The 19,554-nt window shown below is 41.1% G+C and overlaps 3 protein-coding genes across 4 annotated transcripts; 1 reads left to right on the forward strand and 2 right to left on the reverse strand.

The window, feature by feature from the left end:
• Positions 1-1,345: 1,345 nt before the first annotated feature.
• Positions 1,346-3,141, reverse strand: mrpl15 (mitochondrial ribosomal protein L15). Its single transcript, XM_015954694.3, has 5 exons — positions 2,954-3,141; positions 2,676-2,833; positions 2,234-2,399; positions 1,872-1,995; positions 1,346-1,782 (listed from the first exon to the last, which is right to left on the reverse strand). Exons 1-5 carry the CDS (start codon positions 3,056-3,058, stop codon positions 1,445-1,447), a joined length of 891 nt encoding a protein of 296 aa, XP_015810180.1. The 5' UTR covers positions 3,059-3,141; the 3' UTR covers positions 1,346-1,444.
• A 547-nt stretch (positions 3,142-3,688) lies between these two features.
• Positions 3,689-6,489, forward strand: lypla1 (lysophospholipase 1). Its single transcript, XM_015954693.3, has 9 exons — positions 3,689-4,002; positions 4,139-4,170; positions 4,266-4,331; positions 4,438-4,485; positions 4,580-4,650; positions 4,726-4,799; positions 5,108-5,209; positions 5,434-5,610; positions 5,696-6,489. The coding sequence occupies exons 1-9, from the start codon at positions 3,934-3,936 to the stop codon at positions 5,753-5,755; spliced, it is 699 nt and encodes a 232-aa protein (XP_015810179.1). The 5' UTR covers positions 3,689-3,933; the 3' UTR covers positions 5,756-6,489.
• A 4,084-nt stretch (positions 6,490-10,573) lies between these two features.
• Positions 10,574-18,213, reverse strand: LOC107382525 (regulator of G-protein signaling 20). 2 transcript variants are annotated; one of them, XM_015954692.3, is made up of 5 exons: positions 18,054-18,213; positions 17,225-17,385; positions 13,581-13,664; positions 13,277-13,511; positions 10,574-11,659 (listed from the first exon to the last, which is right to left on the reverse strand). In XM_015954692.3, exons 2-5 carry the CDS (start codon positions 17,380-17,382, stop codon positions 11,471-11,473), a joined length of 666 nt encoding a protein of 221 aa, XP_015810178.1. In that variant the 5' UTR covers positions 17,383-17,385; positions 18,054-18,213; the 3' UTR covers positions 10,574-11,470. The 2 variants fall into 2 exon arrangements, with proteins under 2 accessions (XP_015810178.1, XP_054607433.1); XM_054751458.2 differs by having other exon boundaries at positions 18,062-18,079.
• Positions 18,214-19,554: the final 1,341 nt, after the last annotated feature.

The raw sequence follows: 19,554 nt of genomic DNA on the forward strand, positions 1-19,554 counted from the left end.
GCAGAAACATTAATATTTTACTATTTTTTTCCTTTTCATTACTTTAAATTGATGCATTATTATTGCAGATATGGAAGAAATCATCACTCCCAGTGGTGCATCGTTACAGACCCGCATTTGCAGCTTTTACCTGTTTATCAGCTCAGATTTTCTCCACGTCCAGCCGTCGCTCATCGACCTCTCACCCCACTTGTACTGTAATCAGCAGAAAGCCTTTAAAGCAGCCCAATTCTGTGCAAATTAGGAATTGTATTCTGCCCTGATAAGTTTCTTTATCTGCTCAAGTAAGGAGATCCTTCGAGTGTTTTATTGTCCACACCTCCGAGTCTTGTCGCCTCGTTGGGAATGTTTGTGAAGTCCACAGAGAGCCAGTTTGATCCCTCACCCAGCTGTAATTAACACTACTTATTAACTAAAGCTTGTCTGAGACTGCAGCAATGGCTCCAAACCGACTATTTTAGGCAGCAAAATCACTACTTATTAGATTATTTGGGGCATAAACTACAAATAAGGGAATTAATTCTTTTTTAATTACAATCCACTAAAAAGGATTTATGTGTGCACCTCGATCGGCCCTTCTCTCTCTGATGAGAACTCTAAAGGATCTGCTGCTTTGAAGATAAGCGCTGCAGGTCTGCAATAAACAATGATTGTGCTGTTTCTTTCCTGTGGTGTGATTTATTTAAAGTGTTATGCTGTAAGAATTTGGGCTGGTTTTTCCTGGCTGGGCTACGTATATGTGTGTGAGGATGTGTGTGTGTGTCCTTGATCGTAGATTCAGGAAAACACTCACATTAAGTCAAACCTTTGACATTTAAAGTGGAATATTTATCTTAAATCTGGCTTTGTTGTTTAAAAAAAGCTTAAATCCAACAGCAGCAACTCTAAAGATAAAATCTGAGTTGTTTATAATTTTGACATTTAAATCTAAAAAAATGAATTTAATGAAGAAAATGGAATTTTCTTCAGGTTGTAAACATTAAAGAAAATCTGCTGATTTCATAAATGACTTGATGGGGTTTGCCCTCCACCAAGGGTGGGGGAGGGGGGGTTGTGAGGAGGGGATATGAATCTTTTGACCCCCCCACACCAGGATACAGCTGCCTATGACTAATTTCTAATTCCCCCCTACAGCCTATGCAACCCATTTCACGGGTTACACACATCGCCAGGCACCTGTTTCCTGTTTTCATTCTTTGAGTTATCTTATTTTCCTTATTTCCCTCTCACCTGTTCCAGTTCACGTTCCTTCCATCATGCAGCTTGTGCTCCGACACGAGACCGTACAATACTCACTTGTAAAGAAAAAAACCTGCTGCATATATGTAAGTGGTAACAACCTGAATACTTCCAATGAACTTTAATCATAATACTAATAATTGTCATATTTATGAAAAAAAACTGTGTTTTTCTGATTTTGTTGGCCACAGATCGCCTCCAACACCTACGAACTGTAATATTTCAAAAGTTTCTCATCTGTCGGTTTCAGAATCTTCTTCTCCGGCATGTTAACGACCCAGCCTGGAGAGAGGCCAAAGAAGATCTGTCGAACATCCTTCCTTGTGGCAAGCATGTCACAAAGTTCATCCTTTGAAATATCTGGCAGCGCATAGCCGTACTTCTGTGCCAGGGCACGCCGGGCCTGCTGGATGTCTTCCAGATCTGCTAAGTAACCCCGGTTTTCAGCACTCGTGTAGTACGGGACCATGTCCTCTCCTGGCAGCATCCGCTTTGGGATTGGCTGGCCCCTCACGAAGAACGGGACGGGCTTGATCAGGATCCCTGAGGAAAAGAGCAGATCCTCAACCCTTTCATCAACAATCTTCAAATAAAACTCACGTATTACGGTTTCATAAAAACCCATTAGCTACCGAGACTTATGGGATCGTAGAAACTGGTGGTGATGACGCCTCCGTTCTTCTCGATAGCAGCTATGGCTCCTTCAGTTGCTCTCTGAACCTCAATGTTGATTTTGGCTGCAAATATGTCAGCTCCCTGAAAAATAAAATGCATTCTAGTTAAAATGGGAGAGTGAAAAATCAGGGAAAAGGAAGCAGCAGTTTAATGACAAAACTGTCATGTGGTGTCACCTGCTGGTCAGAGTTATTATTGGTGTTAATTTAGAAAACATCACACATCCATAACACTATACACATTTTCTCCCCTCTGAATGAATAATTGTGTTATTTTGATGCTTTTGACCTCCATCCTAGCAGGCTGAGCTGAAGTTTACCTCATCCACCAGCTGGACTCCGTAGTGCCTCTTCAGAGGTTGGATGGTCACTCCTCTGGCATTGACCAGCTGGGTCAGATCTATGGGCTGAGCCGGGTCCACTCGGCCCAGATCAATCAGGTACTGGAGTCGTTTCAGGGTCAGGGGCATGTACTGTGGACGCCGGCTAGGAAGAACAAATAAAACAGAAAAATAACATGACTTAACTCCCTATCCTGTTTGTGATGTATTTTCTGTGTAGTGCAAAAATGCTTTAAGGGTGATAGAACAGTTTTATAAGCTGGTGGGTTACACAGAAATATCAAAAATTAGCCCAGAATTAAGCTATTTATGAGTTCTGCTGCCTAATAAACGTACTGCTTTGTGATCTTTAGATTTTTAAATGATAACTTCCTGATCTACTGATGTGTGACAGATGTAAACCACGGTGACGAGTTTGCACCTGTGTCCTTCGTTGAAACCATATTTTGGTATAACCAGATAGAAGGGGGTCTGCCCTCCCTCGAAGCCCAGCCGGGGTCTGTTCCCCCTCTGCCGCTCTCCTTTGTGACCTCGGCCGCTCCTGTTACCGCCGTGCTGTCCTCTACCTCGTCGTCTCCCCTGCAGACCATTTAAACCACATAAGGTTATTTATCACGTTTACTAACCTCCATCTCTATTCAGATGCTAGTCATGTTAGCATCAGTGCTAATGTAGCCCACGAGACCGGATCAAACGTACCCACTTCCAGGATCCTGGCTCAGGTCGTAGGTTTGCTAAAGTGATCCGCGGCAAATTCTGTAAAACATCCAAAGCTTTACTGCCGGTTTTCTTAGTAACAGACATGTTTCTGCAGCTCACATGTTAAAGTTAGCAAACCAAGGGCAAACTAATCACGTGACTCCACCACACCGGAAGCTATTTCACGGTGGAGTGATGTTTCAAAATAAAGGCACGATACTTGGAATGTCTGGAAAAAAGTGAAGTTTGTATGCATTTCAATATATGAAATATAGCAATTTTAAATGACCGTTTACTTCATTTCTGAGCAACACTAGCTAAAAAAAATGTACAAGGTCTCATGAAAAAGTTGCTGCCGTATTGTAATGTTGCCACTAGATGACGACAAATCACAAGAAAGACCAATCAATGAGATTGGAAGAAAAATTATTATTGATTATTTTAAAATATGCTAAAACATTCCACTTTTAAAAACTATTTATAAATACTATTTAACAATATTTTTTCCGTATTTTCTTTGAATTTATTATATTTTATTGCTAATAAAACAAAATAAAATTATTAAATATACAATAAAACAATTATCAGCAATACAGAAAACAACAACAATAACAGCATGTTATAGTTTATGTGCGAACCTCAAACTGACATTTAAGCGGACCAGTGGCTGATCGGCAGTTAATTGGGGTGCTTTTGAGAACCAATCACTTAAATCAAAGGGCGGGGCTACAAATCCTGTCACAGCAGCTGGCATGGTGTGCTGCTAGCAGCTTCTGTCAGTCAGTGCCACGACTAATTTCTGTCTAAACTAAACTCCCAGAAAGGACAGGACAAGAGACGGTGAAGCGTTGACCTCCATCGTCTGACGGAGCTCGTTCTTCAGTTGCTGTGTATCTGGAGGCCTTCACTTTTGTGTTATATTGCTGTTAGCTACGAAGAGCTAACTTGTTAGCTAACTTGTCCAGCTGCCTCAGCGCTGTATGTGCGGCAACAACATGTCAGCTCCTTTACCTACCATTGTGCCTGCTGCCCGAAAAGCCACTGCAGCGGTGAGCTGTCAGCTCATTTAGTGCTTTTTAGATCAAATCCCAAACATTAGCATGGAACTGCTAGAAATCAGAAGCTGTCGAAATGTGATATGTGTGAACCTCTGTCAGTGAAAATAAGTGTTATTGTTATTTATAGGTCATATTTCTGCATGGCCTTGGAGATACGGGGTGAGTAAAGTAATTAAGTCATTTTTTTGCATTCACACTGCTTTGTCTGTTTAATTAGCCGTTTTATACTGGTTGTTTTGGGTGAAACCTGACAGGCATGGCTGGGCAGAGGCTTTTGCAGGCATCAGAATACCACATGTGAAATACATCTGTCCTCATGCGTAAGTATTTAAGGTTCACAACGCAAGTATTTGATGAGAAAAGTCTGATTTCAAAGCCTGAGTCAAGATTTATGCAGCTTGCTGTTACAATGTCCCTTATCCACAGCCCCACGATGCCCGTCTCTTTGAACATGAGGATGTCCATGCCTTCTTGGTGGGTGATGCAGTTTAAACACACATTTCCGATGACTTCAGTCATTTCCAAATCCTGCACATAATGATTCTGCTGCGTATTTTCTGATTTAAAGGTTTGATATTTATGGGTTGAGCCCTGATGCAAATGAAGATGAGGCTGGCATCAAAAGAGCATCAGAGAACCGTAAATAAATGTAGAAATCTTTGTGCTTTTATTTTTAAAGTTTATTTTTTAAATTATTTTTTTATTTCTCTGCAGTTAAAGCTTTGATAGATCAAGAAGTGAAGAATGGAATACCTTCACACAGAATTCTCCTGGGTGGATTCTCTCAGGTACGTGAGACATCTTTACACACAATGTGTTATTTAACAGTTGGCCATTCACACCTACATGATGTCCATCATTTGATTAATTTATTTCAAACGTACAAAACCCACAAAAATATATATAAGATATTAAGAAAAAAATTTCTGGCAGCCAACTTTTTTTTTTTACTATATTTTATGATGTTCACTGCATCAGATCTCTGGAGTAGTTTTCCATGCACTGGGGGTGTTAAGGGACCTTCTGCCTGCATATAATTTAACGTTTGTTGTCTCTTTGGATAAAAATAGTGAGAAGGACTAGTTTGTTTGTCCAGGGTGGAGCGTTGTCTCTTTACACAGCTCTGACAACTCAGCAGAAGCTCGCTGGAGTGGTCGCACTAAGCTGCTGGCTTCCCCTCCGCAAATCCTTCCCTCAGGTAGGACAGAAACCAGCACAAACACTGCTTCACGAGTCATGCAGCAGAAATAAACAAAGGCAATCTAACAGAAAAGTCAAAAGTAGAAGCTGAACTACATTTAAAACATGAATGAAAAGCACCGTTCAATAACTGTCTCTTTAATGGAATCATCCTGCAGGAACGTTCAACATAATCTGTCATAATCGGATCATAAAAACAATCCTAATCTCTTCTATTTTCAGGCGGTTGTCGGCAGTGCAAACAAGGACGTGCATGTCCTGCAGTGCCACGGGGACGCCGACCCCCTGGTCCCTTTTATGTTTGGCACTCAGACATCAGAGAAGTTAAAAACGCTCATCAACCCTTCAAACGTCACCTTCAAGTCATACCGGGGTCTACCTCACAGTGCCTGTCCCGAGGTCAGCCTGCAGACTCTCATCTTACTCTTAGTGCTCTGATTGTCATTCCTTTGAATTGTTAAAATGTCAATTTGTTCCTCTGCAGGAAATGATTGATATCAAGCGTTTCATAGAGAAGCAGCTTCCTGCCATCCATGACGAGTGAACGAAGAGCATCCGCTCACCAGCTCAGAGCTATCGGAGTCCTCTGACTCCTGTGAAACAAGCTGGACTCGATAACAACAGACTTTGTCGACAGTAAACCCGTGCTGCTGCTACTTAGATTCAGACAGAACAGAAACCCATAAGAGGAGTGACTGAGCCGATCCTGCATCTGACCTGGAGCCACACACACACGACTCAGAGTAACTGTAGTTGCTTGATTGTCAAGCCTGTTGCCATTGAAACATGCCATTTTGGCAGGAAAAGTATGTATTATGATCATTAGGGCTATACCTTTTAGGTTTCTCGAAACATTCTCACAATAAATGGCTTGTTAAATGTTTTTAATAGTCTGCAAGCAGGTTTGTTGGTCTGCCATTTAACTTTAAAAGCTTAATGCATGAAAGAATTGGGCAAAACATTTCATTTTTTAAACATTAATTGACAGCTTTTTGTGTAACTAGTAGGAAAATAATTTTATATTTTTACTATTTTATTAAGTAATTGTATAATTTATTAATAACAAATCGGCACTTGACACATTAAGTACTTTACTCCTCCACCAGAGGGCAGTATAGGACATTTATAAGAATTGGATTAGTTAAGGACTAATCCGGTTTAATTTAAAATAAATGTGTTACATAAAGAGATTTTGTGATTGTTTTAAGAAATTTGCTTTTAGCCTGGATTTTTTTTCCCTGTTTTAATAAAAATCAACATTAAATTGGCACAAACTGACACTTGTAGTACTTGAATTCTCCACCAGAGAAGTACATATAAAGGCCTTGAGGTTAATGGCAAGAAGTTTGAATTTGAAATAGGCCTGTCACATAAGTTTGATTTTGTAATTTGCTTTTAGCTTTATTTATATATATATATATATATACACACATATATATATATATATATACATATATATATATATTAGGGCTGTCGCGGTAACCGCAAAAATGAAATATCACAATATGAAGAAGCCCACCGCGCTGCATCATGGGCCACCGCGATTACTGAACTTGGTTCAACTCAATGATGCATGTTGAGAAGGATGGCTGCACTGGTATCAAAACGAAACGTCACTTCGCTCCTTTGGGAGCACTTTGGTTTTCAGTACGTCAGCTGCTGCGCAGCCAGAGTCCTTGGCCGAGACAGAGCTGCCACCAGCGGCAAAAAAATAATAATAAACGCTCGGAGACCTGCTGAAGTCCCGGACAAGCACTGCTTCTGCAACCGTCCCGAAGAGAGTTTGAGCCGAGCTGGAGCTCACTCGCTACCTGCAGGAGGAATGCAACCGGGAGAGATTCCCTTTGCTCGCCAGAGTCGCACACAAGTACGTGTGCGTTAGTGCAACGAGCGCACCATCCGAGAGGGTTTTCAGTGTTGCTGGAAATGTTGCCACCCCTCTCAGATCCTGTCTCAAACCGCATATGGTTAACATGCTGGTTTTGCTTGTAAGTAACAAGGACGTGACCGAGCTATAAATCACCGTCATTCGTGTGTGTGAAAGTGAAATTATAGTGCGCCCGCCACCCGGCGCGCGTGCGCCCGGTACATGTAATTTTTTATGCTTGATTTTAAACAACTAAACAACATGGGGACTTGTTTCTTATTTGTTAGATGCTGCAGCCAAATTTGCATTTAAAAGTTTAACCTCCTGAATTTTGTTGTCTTTAAGTTCAGTCGGACTCCGACTGTCGGAGAAACAAACGTTACTGCGATCTGTGTTGTTACTGCCCTTTGATCTGCATTCAGTAAAGTGTTATTAAAGAAGGCACGGCAATTTTAACCTTTTTTAAATGTGTAAACCTTATGTTTAGATAGTACTGCAATAAAAAAAAGAAGTGCTGCAATAATATCGCACACCGCAATATTAAGCCACCCTGAATCACCGCAGGAGGAATTCCTCAACCGCGACAGCCCTAATATATATACACATATATATATATATACATATAAGTTCATTACCAATTCGTTCGATCTTTCTCAGAATTTAGCAGAGCTGAATAGCAACAGCATTAAATTCTAGTTATGTAGATTAACAACGCTACATAAAATGGCGAGCCAGCCAGTTTTGTTCAGATCAAAACACGCTGTTTTTGTGTTTTATCTTCAATAATTTTTAAAACGGGAGCGGTGTCTCTGGAATTTTCTTCCTCCGGAACGCCCAGGAGGGAAGCTTACTACTGTAACACCGGCTTCTGGCATAAACTTCTGGTAGTCCGAAAGAGTAAACATCAGCCAAGTCTGTAAGAAGCAACCGTTTCAAATTGCATTCTAATTGCTAAAAAGTAAGTGAACGTGTGTTTACTTGTGTGCTTATGCGTTATTCGTCACCTTGTCTGTATACATTGTGTCACTCCTGAGTCAGAGAATTCCTTCTCTCTCTTCACGTTAGCACAAAGCTAATCGCTAGACAGTCCGATCAATTGTTAAATAGCACCTTTTCCGGTGAAATACCCAGACTTTTCCGAGCTTCGGAACAACCAGACTGTGGTCTGAAGAGTGATCGTGATCAAAACTCGACACATCACTGAATGAGCGCACTTTCACCCGCTTAGCTTAGTGACTAGCACAGCCTGCTACTGTCCAAACGCCACAATAGCGGAAGAGCGTCTGCATCTGAACACCGCATAATATACGCTAAAACCGGCCTAAGACAACTAAAACCAGTGCACAGGTCCGTTGCAGTCGAAGAGGTCATCCTATTGGAGGTAAATTAACCTATAAAGTCCCGATTCTGTTCAAATCTAGGCCTTGCGGATGAGCTAAACAGCTTTGTCGTGCGGGAGGTAGGAGCTGATAAGCCAGCACTGAGCAGGGAAACCCGCCGCAGATGCCTGCATCTCCATTAAAATCCCTTTGGGTAAACATTTTGGCTCTTAAAACCGCTGTGTTTTTAGCAAAAAAAAAAAAAACAGAGCTCAGCTAAAATAGCTCAGTTCGCCTGTGGATCTGATTAAGGGGAGTGACGCAACCGTGCCTCACCTCCATTAATCACGTTCCTGTATGATGTGTGTTTCGACCACACAAGTCACGTACTTTGAGATTTATAAGTTCGTAATTAGCATAACTACAACTCAGACATATGCACGTCACCAAAGAACCTCTTCTCTTCTAGCGTAGCTGCTTACCAAATAGCCAGATTTATGGCGGTTCTTTCCTCCTCAATGAAGGATTTGAAGTTCGCTGAACTTACAGCCATTTTCCCTCAGTTTCTCTTTTTCTGGTTCGATGACATCACTTTGGTGATGCACATTTGAATTCCTGGACTTAGTTTTACACAAAACCTAAAATTGTGTTTCCCCCAGTTCGAAAATAAGCGCTTTCTTGGTATCAAAATGCATCTTTAAAATTCACAGACAATTGTGACATTCAGGGCACATAACAAGTGGAATTAGAAAATAGCATTTTAGCCCCATTGACTTGCATTCATTTTTTTATTCTTCTGGGGACCCGTGGTCCGGAAGTAGACGAGCGGAGGCTCCCTGTTAGAATAAAATCAAGATGGAATTGGCTCACATTGATACTTGACACATGTAGTACTTGAATCCTTGACTAGATAGTACAAATTAACTTGTACTTGAATCCTCTACATGATACATGTAGTACTTGAATCCTCTACATGATACATGTAATATCTTCGAATCCTCGACTAGATAGTACCAATGAACTTGAACTTGAATCCTCTATAAGATGATACAAGTAGTGCTTGAATCCTCGACTAGATAGTACATGTAACTGAGTCCTCCAGTAGAGGGCAGTAAGAAACATGTATAGGCCTTGATAAAGCAGGGTTTTGAGGAGAGTACTGATCCTTGCACATTAAAGAGCAAGTCACCCCCTACCAGAGTCTTAATCAACTTCCATTTCCTGCTTGAAAAATGCAACAAATGCTGTTGCCTAGCAGACCGAGAGGGTGGAGCTGCTAACAAATACACACACACATGCTCACAAAGACATTTTGATACCATATGGAACCAGCTAACGTCCTAGGGTACCTCTTAGCCAATAGCGATGGCAGATTTAAATTCAAATACAGTGCAGAGTTTTTACCTGACAATGGCACAACACTGACAGTTTCAGGCAGAAAATTTAAACTAAAATGCACCAAAGTGCTAAACTATTGACTACATGTGTCTGCAGCACGATTAGACACACATTTATATAGTTTATCAGGGAAAAAATGTTTATTTGGGGGTGACTTTCTCTTTAAGGGTTTTTATATTTTTAGTGAATTTCTTTTACTTGTTTTTAGTTAAATTAGAAACTTTTTTTGTTTTAATAAAATCAAGGTTGATGAGATTTAACAATAATTTAAAATAATATTTCTGGGATCAGTTCTTTAAAGAGCAAGTCACCCCCTACCAGAGTCTAACTCCACTCTCACTTCATGTTTAAAAAATGCAACAAATGCTGTTGCCTGGCAGACCGAGGGCAGAGCCGCTAACAAATACACACACACACACACACACACTCACCACAGCATTGTGACATCATAATGTACCAGTTTACATCATAGCATACCTCTTAGCCAATAGCGGTGGCAGATTTAAATTCAAATACAGCGCAGAGTTTTTACCTGACAATGGCACAACACTGACAGTTTCAGGCAGAAATTTTAAATTTGAGCTAAAATGCACTAAAGTGCAAAACTAATGACTACACGTGTCTGCAGCACGATTAGACACTTGTTTATTTAGTTTATCAGGGGAAAAAAGTTGATTTGGGGTGACTTGCTCTTTAAATTCCTTCAAAATAAAGCAAGGATGAACAAACAACTTAGCATCTTCAGTAACAAAGAGTTAAATATCCACTTGATTTCAAATGAAAGCAGAAAACATCTGATTGTGCTTTATTATAATTTGTGAGAATTCAAATAGCTATTTCACACAAATTCCCTTTTTAAATACATAAATATATCAGTGTTCATGGTCATGTATTCAAGGTATTTTCCCTGTTTTTGTTTAATTTAAATATATGACTAATATCACAGTATTGAAACACACAGACAAGATTGATACACTCATTTTTTCCCCAGGTATCAGCTCATCAGGTCATAAAAACCTTTTTGTCTTTGAGACGAGCTGAAAGCACCAATGTTTATAGTTTTTGTGTAGATGATGTCATATTCCAAGGCACTTTTCTGTTCACTCTAAGTTACAGTTAAATACTAGTTTCTACAAGAACTGAATATGCATTAAGGCTCACAATATACCTAAATACAAATGCAGTGCTCACAGATACATGCTTTCCATCCTTGGACAAGGTAGAAAAGTGCAATGTCAAGCACTAGGGAATATATATATTTATAAAAATATAGATATGTTTATTTTTTTTAACAAATACAGTAACTGACGCTGGACCTAGCCTTTGTTCTTGGTTGCTCTGAGGGGTTTTGGTAAGCTAATCATGGGTAAATAAACGGTATACCAGCTGGATAACAGCTGGGCTTGAGGACTGTTCATTTTCCTGTCTGTCTTTTGTTTAAATAGCAGAACATGAAGACAAAATTCCTGTTTTTTTTGTGTGTGGGATGCATGCGCCAGAAAGCTCTGTGTGTGTGTGTGTGTGTGTGTGTGTGCATGTGTGCGTGCGTGTGTGTGTGTGTGTGTGTGTGTGTGTGTGTATGTGTGTGTGTGTGTGTGTGTGTGCGTGTGCGTGTGTGTGTGTGTGTGTGTGTGTGTGTGTGTGTGTGTGTGTGTGTGTGTGTGTGATAGAGAGTCTATGGCTCGGGTGGAGGTTCCTCCAGGCTCTTGAGCAGATCTGTGTAAGCTGATGAGTTAATGAAGCGAGGGTATGAGTCTCTCTGCATCAGAGTGTAGATCTGCTGCTGGGCGTCGTCGAAGGTGCGCGAGGTTGGCTCCAACATGTTGCGGTTGATCACCTCTCGAACCCGTGAATCCAGACTCACCTGGAGGAGATGGAAGAGTTGTGAGGCACTTAATGTTATTGTTTAAATTTTAGTTGCTTCTATGCGCACAATTGTAGACCAGAACTTTGGCAGAGGACTGTATTTTCATCTTTTTCTGTCCAGCCATTTAACTGGGACAAGAATCATTCAGGCATTGACGTGGAAATCTGGAGTGTTTTTTGTCAGCTGGCACCAACTAGAGGTGGGAAAAAGTATTGCTTCTCAAGCCTTTCTCCCTTTCAGGATGACGGATGGAAGTAACGCCTCTCATTCATGAACGCGCACCTCTAGCTGGAGTACGTGTCTATCAGTAATCTCGCCAACTCTGCATCAGTCTGAGTACATACACAAACACACATTTTGTGACTGACATCTATGAGTGGATGTCTAATGCTGTTGGCTAACACTGATTGACTCAGTTTAAAGAACGTGGAGCTCTACGGGACCTGGGGGATGCATTACCTGCATTCAACACAATCTCACCTGACTGCCGTGGTAAGATGGAGGAAACCAACCCTCTGGCACAGTGTTTGGGATTCCCAACGCGCCAGGAACAAATGCTTGGTCACCCATCGTCTTTTTCCGATGCTTCGGGTGTGAGATTGTGTTGCTACATTATATCACAATAATGGATAAACCCTTGTTTACTTCAAGTGCGAAAAGGCTGCGCTGCGGTTTCTGGACGGACTGTTGTTCACACCGACTTCTGTTGGCGTGCTGAACATCCCCAGATTTGTGCTCCCACAAGAGCACCAAATTATTAGAATTTTGACATAATACATTTAAGTTATGCCTGTAAAAATAACACAAACTATCATAGACTGTAAAATGATATCCCCATCATTAATAATAAAACAAAAGCCGGCAAAAATAACACTGCACAGGTTTTATTTTGAAAATGTACCGGATGCACCTTCCTCTATCGTGTCTCACTTCCTGTCTGGTCTCTTTAATTTCCTTAACTTCATAACAATTTTACTGTTCTAAATGTGAAAACAATTAATGCTGACATAAAAATAATTAAAAACAAATAAAATGGTTTTTTGGCCCTTTTTTGTTTTGTTTTGTTTTGTTTTGGGTTTTTTCCGCTCAAATTTAAGGTAGGCGTGTTTTATCTTTTAGACTAAACACTCTAACCCTAACGCACCCTAAATATTTCACCGGCCCCCCCATGAACATTTTCTAGGGGCGCCACTGGTTTGAAGAGAAGAAATGGAGATGAAGACGTGTGTTAGATTAATCTCAGCTCATTTTTTCCCAGTAATTCAGATTTGGATTCTTTAAACCTAATTTCTGCTCTGTGAAAACTCAACTAAATAACATAATTCCACCAATTATTTACGAGGATTGTTGTTCATAAATATGAAATGAAGGGCAGATTTTGCAGATTAGTGGAGTCCATTTCATAAAACTTGGTAATGATCCCTTAAATATTCCATCCGTTGTAACACAAAAGCAGCGAGGCAGCAAGCCGTGTCATTAAAGAGCCTGAATCCAGAGACTAAATCAATAATGGCATCATTTAGTTTTCGGATGATCTGTTTCCTGTTTGCTAATCAGTTTCTTTGTAAATCTGGCTCAGAAGAAGCCACACCCCCTCTGGCTGTAGCATCTCACCTCTTTAGGGGACAGAATGGAGATGAAGTCCTCGTAAATCTGACGGACTTTCTCCTCCACCACTGTCTTGTTCGTCTCCTTTTTGAGCTCCTCGCAGGCGAGCCAGAACATCATGTTCTCCTCGCTGAACTCTGTCCTCAGGAACTGCCTGAAGCAGCTTCGCCCGGCTGCGCTCTTCATCACCTTTTCAAACGACACCACCCAGGAGCGAGCGTCTTCCAGGGTCGGCTTTGGGCTGAGAAATTTAAAACGTCTCTCTAAAATGTCAACAATCATATCTTTTTATTCGAGGGGCTTGTTTTACCTTTCTTCACAGTGAGCGTTTCCTTCTGGCCTGTGCTCAAACGTAGACCTCTGAATGGTTTCATCGTCACTCCTAACAGTCAAACTGGAAGAAACATCCATAAATTAAAGGGATTATATTTCCTGAGCATCATCATAATTTGTTTTATTTTTTTACAGGCTCTTGAGTCATTCAGCATCAACTTCTTTAGTAAAAATGTAAATAAAAGACCCAGAAAATCTACAAAAATAGATACATTTTAGGTATATTTGCTGGATGCATGTGTGAGAACACCCAAGTAGGATTAATATTTGCTCTTCCTCACCTTGCAGAGGTGCAGGAACACAGCGTAATGTTTGTTCCTTGCTTAAAATGACAGAACACCTACGGTGGTTTCGGGAGGATCCACTGAGGACGCCTGTTTAAATAATAACAAAGTGAGCCAACTACTTTCTTCATCCTGTGTGTGTGATTAAAGCGTCCCCAGCTCCTGCTGGAGCAGCTGGCTGAGCGCTAATTGATCCAGGTGAGAGTCCGCCATGAGGAATCCCACTTGGGATTGTGCAACGATTAAATGAAATTCACGTACACGTGGAGACAAAATGAGTTGCCCATCCCCTGAGGAGCAAATCTAAGTGGACGATGTACAAGTTGGAGGCTGGAGTCAACAGTGCAGCATTACAAAACAGGTTAAAACCCTTGAGACCTTCATCTGGAAGATCACTGAGGTCCTGTTGTTCTGGGTGAGGGTGTGGGCAGAGGAGAGGAAGGCACAAGCATATGAACGAGGGCTGCATTCCATTTTGAATCCAATGACATCAGATTAAGAGAACAATCAGCATGCACAGCTGCAGGTGTGGAATGTAGCCATCATCGGAATTGCTCGAAGTTATCTAGGCAGACTAATTTTTAATTAATAAACATCTTGATAGATTTACAAGGTCTCCACTTGCTGTTTCAGAGTCCAAGTCTGGTTTAATCACGCATGGCAACCAAGTGCTTTGATTGGCTAAGATTTCTATTATTATTATTTTTCCCTTTTCAGCTTGGCCACATGTTTAATAACTAAAAGTGTTTAAGCCTAAAAGTAAAGTAACAGCCCTATTACAGTTGCTGGCATGTTTCTTTTTGGAGCCAGAGAGAATTTTAACTCACATTATTTTCATTAAAATATTGTTTATTTGAAAGAGCAATTAGAAATAATAACTGAATTTTGAGTTTATAAATAAAAAAACTTCAACTGGTCTGCAAGAACTTTCAGCTTGTTTGTTTTAGGGCCACAGAGTTTGGACCCCACAGATTTACATGTGGGGGCAGGGCTTAAAACTTTAACTGCAGCCAGCCACTAGAGGGGGCTGCTTGTCTCAGTAGGACATATAGCCAATACTGTCAATTTGCTGCACCACTGTGGCGGCATCAGGGAGCCTTAGGTCGTTTGTAGGTGGTCAGACCGTGGCGGTCATGTGGCACAATCGTGTCCTTTTTATAAAAGATAAGGCGATGGCGGCATAAAGAAGGTATGGAGGCGGTCTCTACACTGCTGCAGACTTCCATTTATCTTGGACACAACTTGCTTGCTATGTTGTTTGAAGCCGTGATCATTACGTTTTTTTAACAAGCCGTTCCTAAAGGTGTCTGTCCCCATCAGTCCCCGCGCAGTCTCAGATGATCTGAGCTCCAGGTGTAACGGAGGGAAGCAGGAGCGCTGTGGTGCTCCAGTCTGCCATCTCAGCTGATTTAGTTCAAAAAGCAAAGCTTATGGCCCATTTTTACTTTCTTTTTCAGCAGTAACTCCCTACGTCATCATGACGCCGCCCTCTGCTGCGCCAATCACAGTTCATGAGGCAGACAATTACAGGAATATTACTACCAAGCGAGGATGAACGAATGGCGCAAAATTTGTGCAACGTCATGCCGACATGGTGTGTATAAGACACACCGTTGCGGTAATATTACGCCGATTTGCCGACACGGTGTGTTTTGTAAAACGGGCTTATGGTTGTGTTCTCATCCAGGGGCTGCATTGTCATAGCAAAGCAACAAGACTGTCCAAATTAAGAGGGTACTCAAAATGAGTCCTTATTCTCAAAATGAGTCAAGGACTTGTGTACCCTCCTAGGCTAAGGCTATCGTAGGATTCATTGTGGATCGAACTGGATATTTTGGATTTTGTAGTAACTGTGGAATAAGCAGGCCCGGATTAATGCACAGGCTTGATATGGCTTAAGCCTAGGGGCCCACGTGTGTTCTGGGGCCCCCGTTGGCCAGCTAAAAATATACGATTTTATTTAAATTTACATGCAAGAATATTCTTCAACTGTATTGGCAGACAAAATCATAAGCGACACTGATTGGGTAAACATTGTGGCGGTTTTGAGTTAAGTAACGTGTCACGTGACTCGTCATATTCATGTGTCATAGGCTGATGCACTTAACGAGGGAAAATGAAAAAAATGTCAGAAAGAAAATATGAGAGCGGCGCTCAGATAAGAAAAATGGAAAGAATCAAAGAACAAAAGCACAAAAATCTTCTGCAGAAAATCCCAAAATTGTCAGGATATTTTAAACCTGCTGCTGGACCCAACCGCAGGTTATAGAAATGCAAGACGTTCACGATGAAGGCAACAGAGCTATGCTAGCTGGAGCGGCAGAGGTTCATGATGCTAGCTCAAAGGAGGGAACGAGCAGCTGATATTGTCCACTTGGGGCAGAGGCAGACCTGCTTCAAGTAGTTTCTGATGGGAGCCCGGCAGAAGGCCCTAGCCAGGTGACGCTGATGGTGGATGCTAACTTAAACCCGGATCCTGGCTGGGGTGAAATGGATGAAAAATGCCAGAAAATATTGGTAAATCTTGGTTAGTTCACAAATACACTATTATTAATTAGATTAACATTTTTAGTTGTTTGACAGCTCTAATTAAAATAAATATCTGCAGATAAGAATATAGGATAAGAATATTTTGCTCCGATCAATCATTTTTGGTTCAGAACAAGTGTAGCCTATGGGCCCCTGTACACCTCAATCCTCCCCTGGGAATAAGCATGAGAGGATTGTGGTTTTAAACGCCAATATATTAGAAAACAAACAAACAAAAAAATGTTAAGCAGTTGTGTTGTAAGCACGGGAGGCTCTAGACTTACATGGGGTGGGGGCCAGGCTGGGGACTCCTCTGCCACCATCTCCCTATTTAGTTAGATTAGTTTTAACTTCTATTTAGTGCCATCATAGGCAACACAACACATGCTGAGGTAGGACAGGAATAAATATAAAGGCTAGACTTCAAGTTCACAGCTGCTCACTTCTGGTGTTAGCGGTCGAGGAAGAACTCGATCTACGTGGACTGGGTAGGACAAGTCCTCACATGTTACCCATGAATTTGTACATGACCTTTGTCCTTTTATAGCTGATTCCTGTTTCTGATACACTCAGAAGACCTGTGGGATGAGGTGCAGGCTAGAAATGGCCCGGGAACCACCAGTTGATGGTCAGAAAATGTGCAGTAGAGGATTTCCTTTTTGTCTCTTTGTTGTTTGGTTTTATTTTATGGAGTCTTGAGAAGCAGAGTCAGCGTTCTGAGAATAAATGTTGTGAACTGATGTGAAAAATAAAGTAAATGAGTGATTTGGAGCCCCTCCCCTGCGTGCTCCCCTGCTTGTGTGATTACCAGGAGCAGCTACAGCAGCAGCACCAGCAGAAGCAACAGGCGTTTGAGGCGTTGGTGGGGGTGTTTCCCATCTTGTGGTGCGCTTGGAGGACACTGGCAGCTGCTTCCTGGTGAACCTGCATCTGTCTTTTACGCATCTCCACCCGCTCTGAGCCCATGGACTGCAGGGAGGAGAGAGGAGAGGAGAGAATCGCTGAGGGAGGGGAGCTTACCCGCATCAAATGTGAATATTACACATGAAGAAAAAGTCTGCACGCGCTTCTGTTCTGAGGAGCACCGCATCTTGCGGAATTCACGTTCCTGACGCGACAGGTCAACTTCTGCCCAATGAAACCTTTGAGATTTTCAGACCCGCAAACAAACCAGCTTCTAATACTAAGAAGTAATAAAAACAGGATCAAATGTCAGAATACAGTCAACCCCGATTATGACGCGCGTCAGCCCCCCTCCGCTCTAATGACACCGACGAGGCGCAGAGATCGCATCCATCAGTTGCATTCTCCGGAGGATACGCACGCATGATGGTGGAAAACCACTCTCCCCCAAAGCAAGCGGCCATTTATAGAAATACAAAGAAATGATCTGATCAGAGGCTGATACATTATAGTTCTTTATGTTTTTAGGAAAAACACAGATTTCCAGATATCTCTAATAAGACCCCTGAATAAGATGATCCAGTTTGAGTGATCCATTATGAATCCTGATTTTCATGGATCAGCATATGGACGCTCCGTATTAGTCCCACTCTATACACGCTAATACACCTAAACATCACCGTAAGGGTTTCCCTCGTTAGATAATGAAATCACACAATGAAGTGTTTACTCACTGTGTCACCATGAATGCCAGAATACAGGTGATTTCAGCCCGATCATCCGTCTGCCTCCACTTGACACAAACCAGTTGGTTTCCTCTTTGCGCATGCGTTTCCTGCAAGTGTGAACAGATTTTTCTGCACCCAGTATGGTGAATGCATGTCTTCTCTGGGACAAACTGGAACTAAGACTCTTAAATTTCACGCTTCTGTTGCTACACACACACACACACACACACACACACACACACACACACACACACACACACACACACACACACACATATATATATATATATATATATATATATATATATATATATATATATATATATGTGTGTGTGTGTGTGTGTGTGTGTGTGTGTGTGTGTGTGTGTACACACACATATTCTTTGCTATTATTATAATAAATTAATAATTAATAGTAAATATGAAATAATCATCTATCCATAAATTCAAATAATGAATTTCTAACAAATGTTATTTTTGAAAATGAAGCCTCTGGATAATTTGAATAAACATCTGAAAAGCCTGATTTCCATAGTTTTCTGGAGATGCGCTGTACCTCATGTGACCACCAGAGGGCAGAAGCGTCCCACCAAAGAAGCGACAGCAGGGATACAACTTTATTAAATTACGTAAAAATAAACAGGAACAACATTTTGGGAGTTTGCAAATTTCACATATTAAACTATTATCTCAGTTGATCAATTTATTTGTCATAAATTCAAATTACACGAGGAATAATTTAGCAGCCATCCTCATAGGAACTAAAACACAGAGTTGCTATTTTAGTCTTAGGCCACACACACACACACACACACACACACACACACACACACACACACACACACACACACACACACACACACACACACACACACACACACACACACACACACACACACACACACACACACACACACAGTTTAAAGTCGAGTTAGAGCTTATATAGTTTGTTCAGGCTCTCTACAAGTTAAAAATAGCTTTTATTTCGAAAATATGATATAAAGATTTTTTCTTAATTCATCTTTTTACCCCTGAGATGAATCCAGTGAAATTTGAATTGAAAACCAAATCCAAATTAACTAATTATTCCACAAAATGGAACTTTTTTGAATTACTTTTTGCACAGATTATGTTTTTTTACCCTTTGACTGTGAATCAAAACTCTGACATGAAAGGGATTGCATACAGGGGTGGTTCTAGGGTGGGTCAGTGCCACCTTGACAGCAAGTGTGGACCCCCCCACCCCCTCCCCCACCCCCCTGCTGAGTGCAGATCCTAAGCATTATTAAATTAGGATTTTTTGTGATAATTTAGCCTGTTGCAAAACATAGAACCAAAACGTGTGAGTTAATTTAACTAAATTTAAAAAGAGAAGCTGAGATAAATTACTAAGATTTCAAAGTTTGTGCTAAATAGCTTGATTTTAAAACTTACTGTCACATCTAAATCTGTGAAAATCACCATAAATCTAATTGTCAAAGCAATTGCAGAAACAATTTAAAAGAGC

Source organism: Nothobranchius furzeri, chromosome 7, assembly GCF_043380555.1.
Source record: "Nothobranchius furzeri strain GRZ-AD chromosome 7, NfurGRZ-RIMD1, whole genome shotgun sequence".
NCBI classification, from domain to species: Eukaryota; Metazoa; Chordata; class Actinopteri; order Cyprinodontiformes; family Nothobranchiidae; genus Nothobranchius; species Nothobranchius furzeri.

Excerpts from the sequence above, each read along its gene's own strand:
- mrpl15 (XM_015954694.3), bottom strand. The coding sequence starts at position 3,058 with ATGTCTGTTACTAAGAAAACCGGCAGTAAAGCTTTGGATGTTTTACAG. Across the intron at positions 2,834-2,953 it reads AGCCAGGATCCTGGAAGTGG|GGGAGACGACGAGGTAGAGG; the intron begins GTACGTTTGATC and ends AATGGTCTGCAG. Across the intron at positions 1,783-1,871 it reads CTACGATCCCATAAGTCTCG|GGATCCTGATCAAGCCCGTC; the intron begins GTAGCTAATGGG and ends TCTTTTCCTCAG.
- LOC107382525 (XM_054751458.2), bottom strand. Across the intron at positions 13,512-13,580 it reads AACGCTCACTGTGAAGAAAG|CCCAAAGCCGACCCTGGAAG; the intron begins GTAAAACAAGCC and ends TAAATTTCTCAG. Across the intron at positions 11,660-13,276 it reads CCATTCTGTCCCCTAAAGAG|GTGAGTCTGGATTCACGGGT; the intron begins GTGAGATGCTAC and ends CATCTCCTCCAG.
- lypla1 (XM_015954693.3), top strand. The coding sequence starts at position 3,934 with ATGTGCGGCAACAACATGTCAGCTCCTTTACCTACCATTGTGCCTGCT. Across the intron at positions 4,003-4,138 it reads CCCGAAAAGCCACTGCAGCG|GTCATATTTCTGCATGGCCT; the intron begins GTGAGCTGTCAG and ends TGTTATTTATAG. Across the intron at positions 4,332-4,437 it reads AAATACATCTGTCCTCATGC|CCCCACGATGCCCGTCTCTT; the intron begins GTAAGTATTTAA and ends CCTTATCCACAG.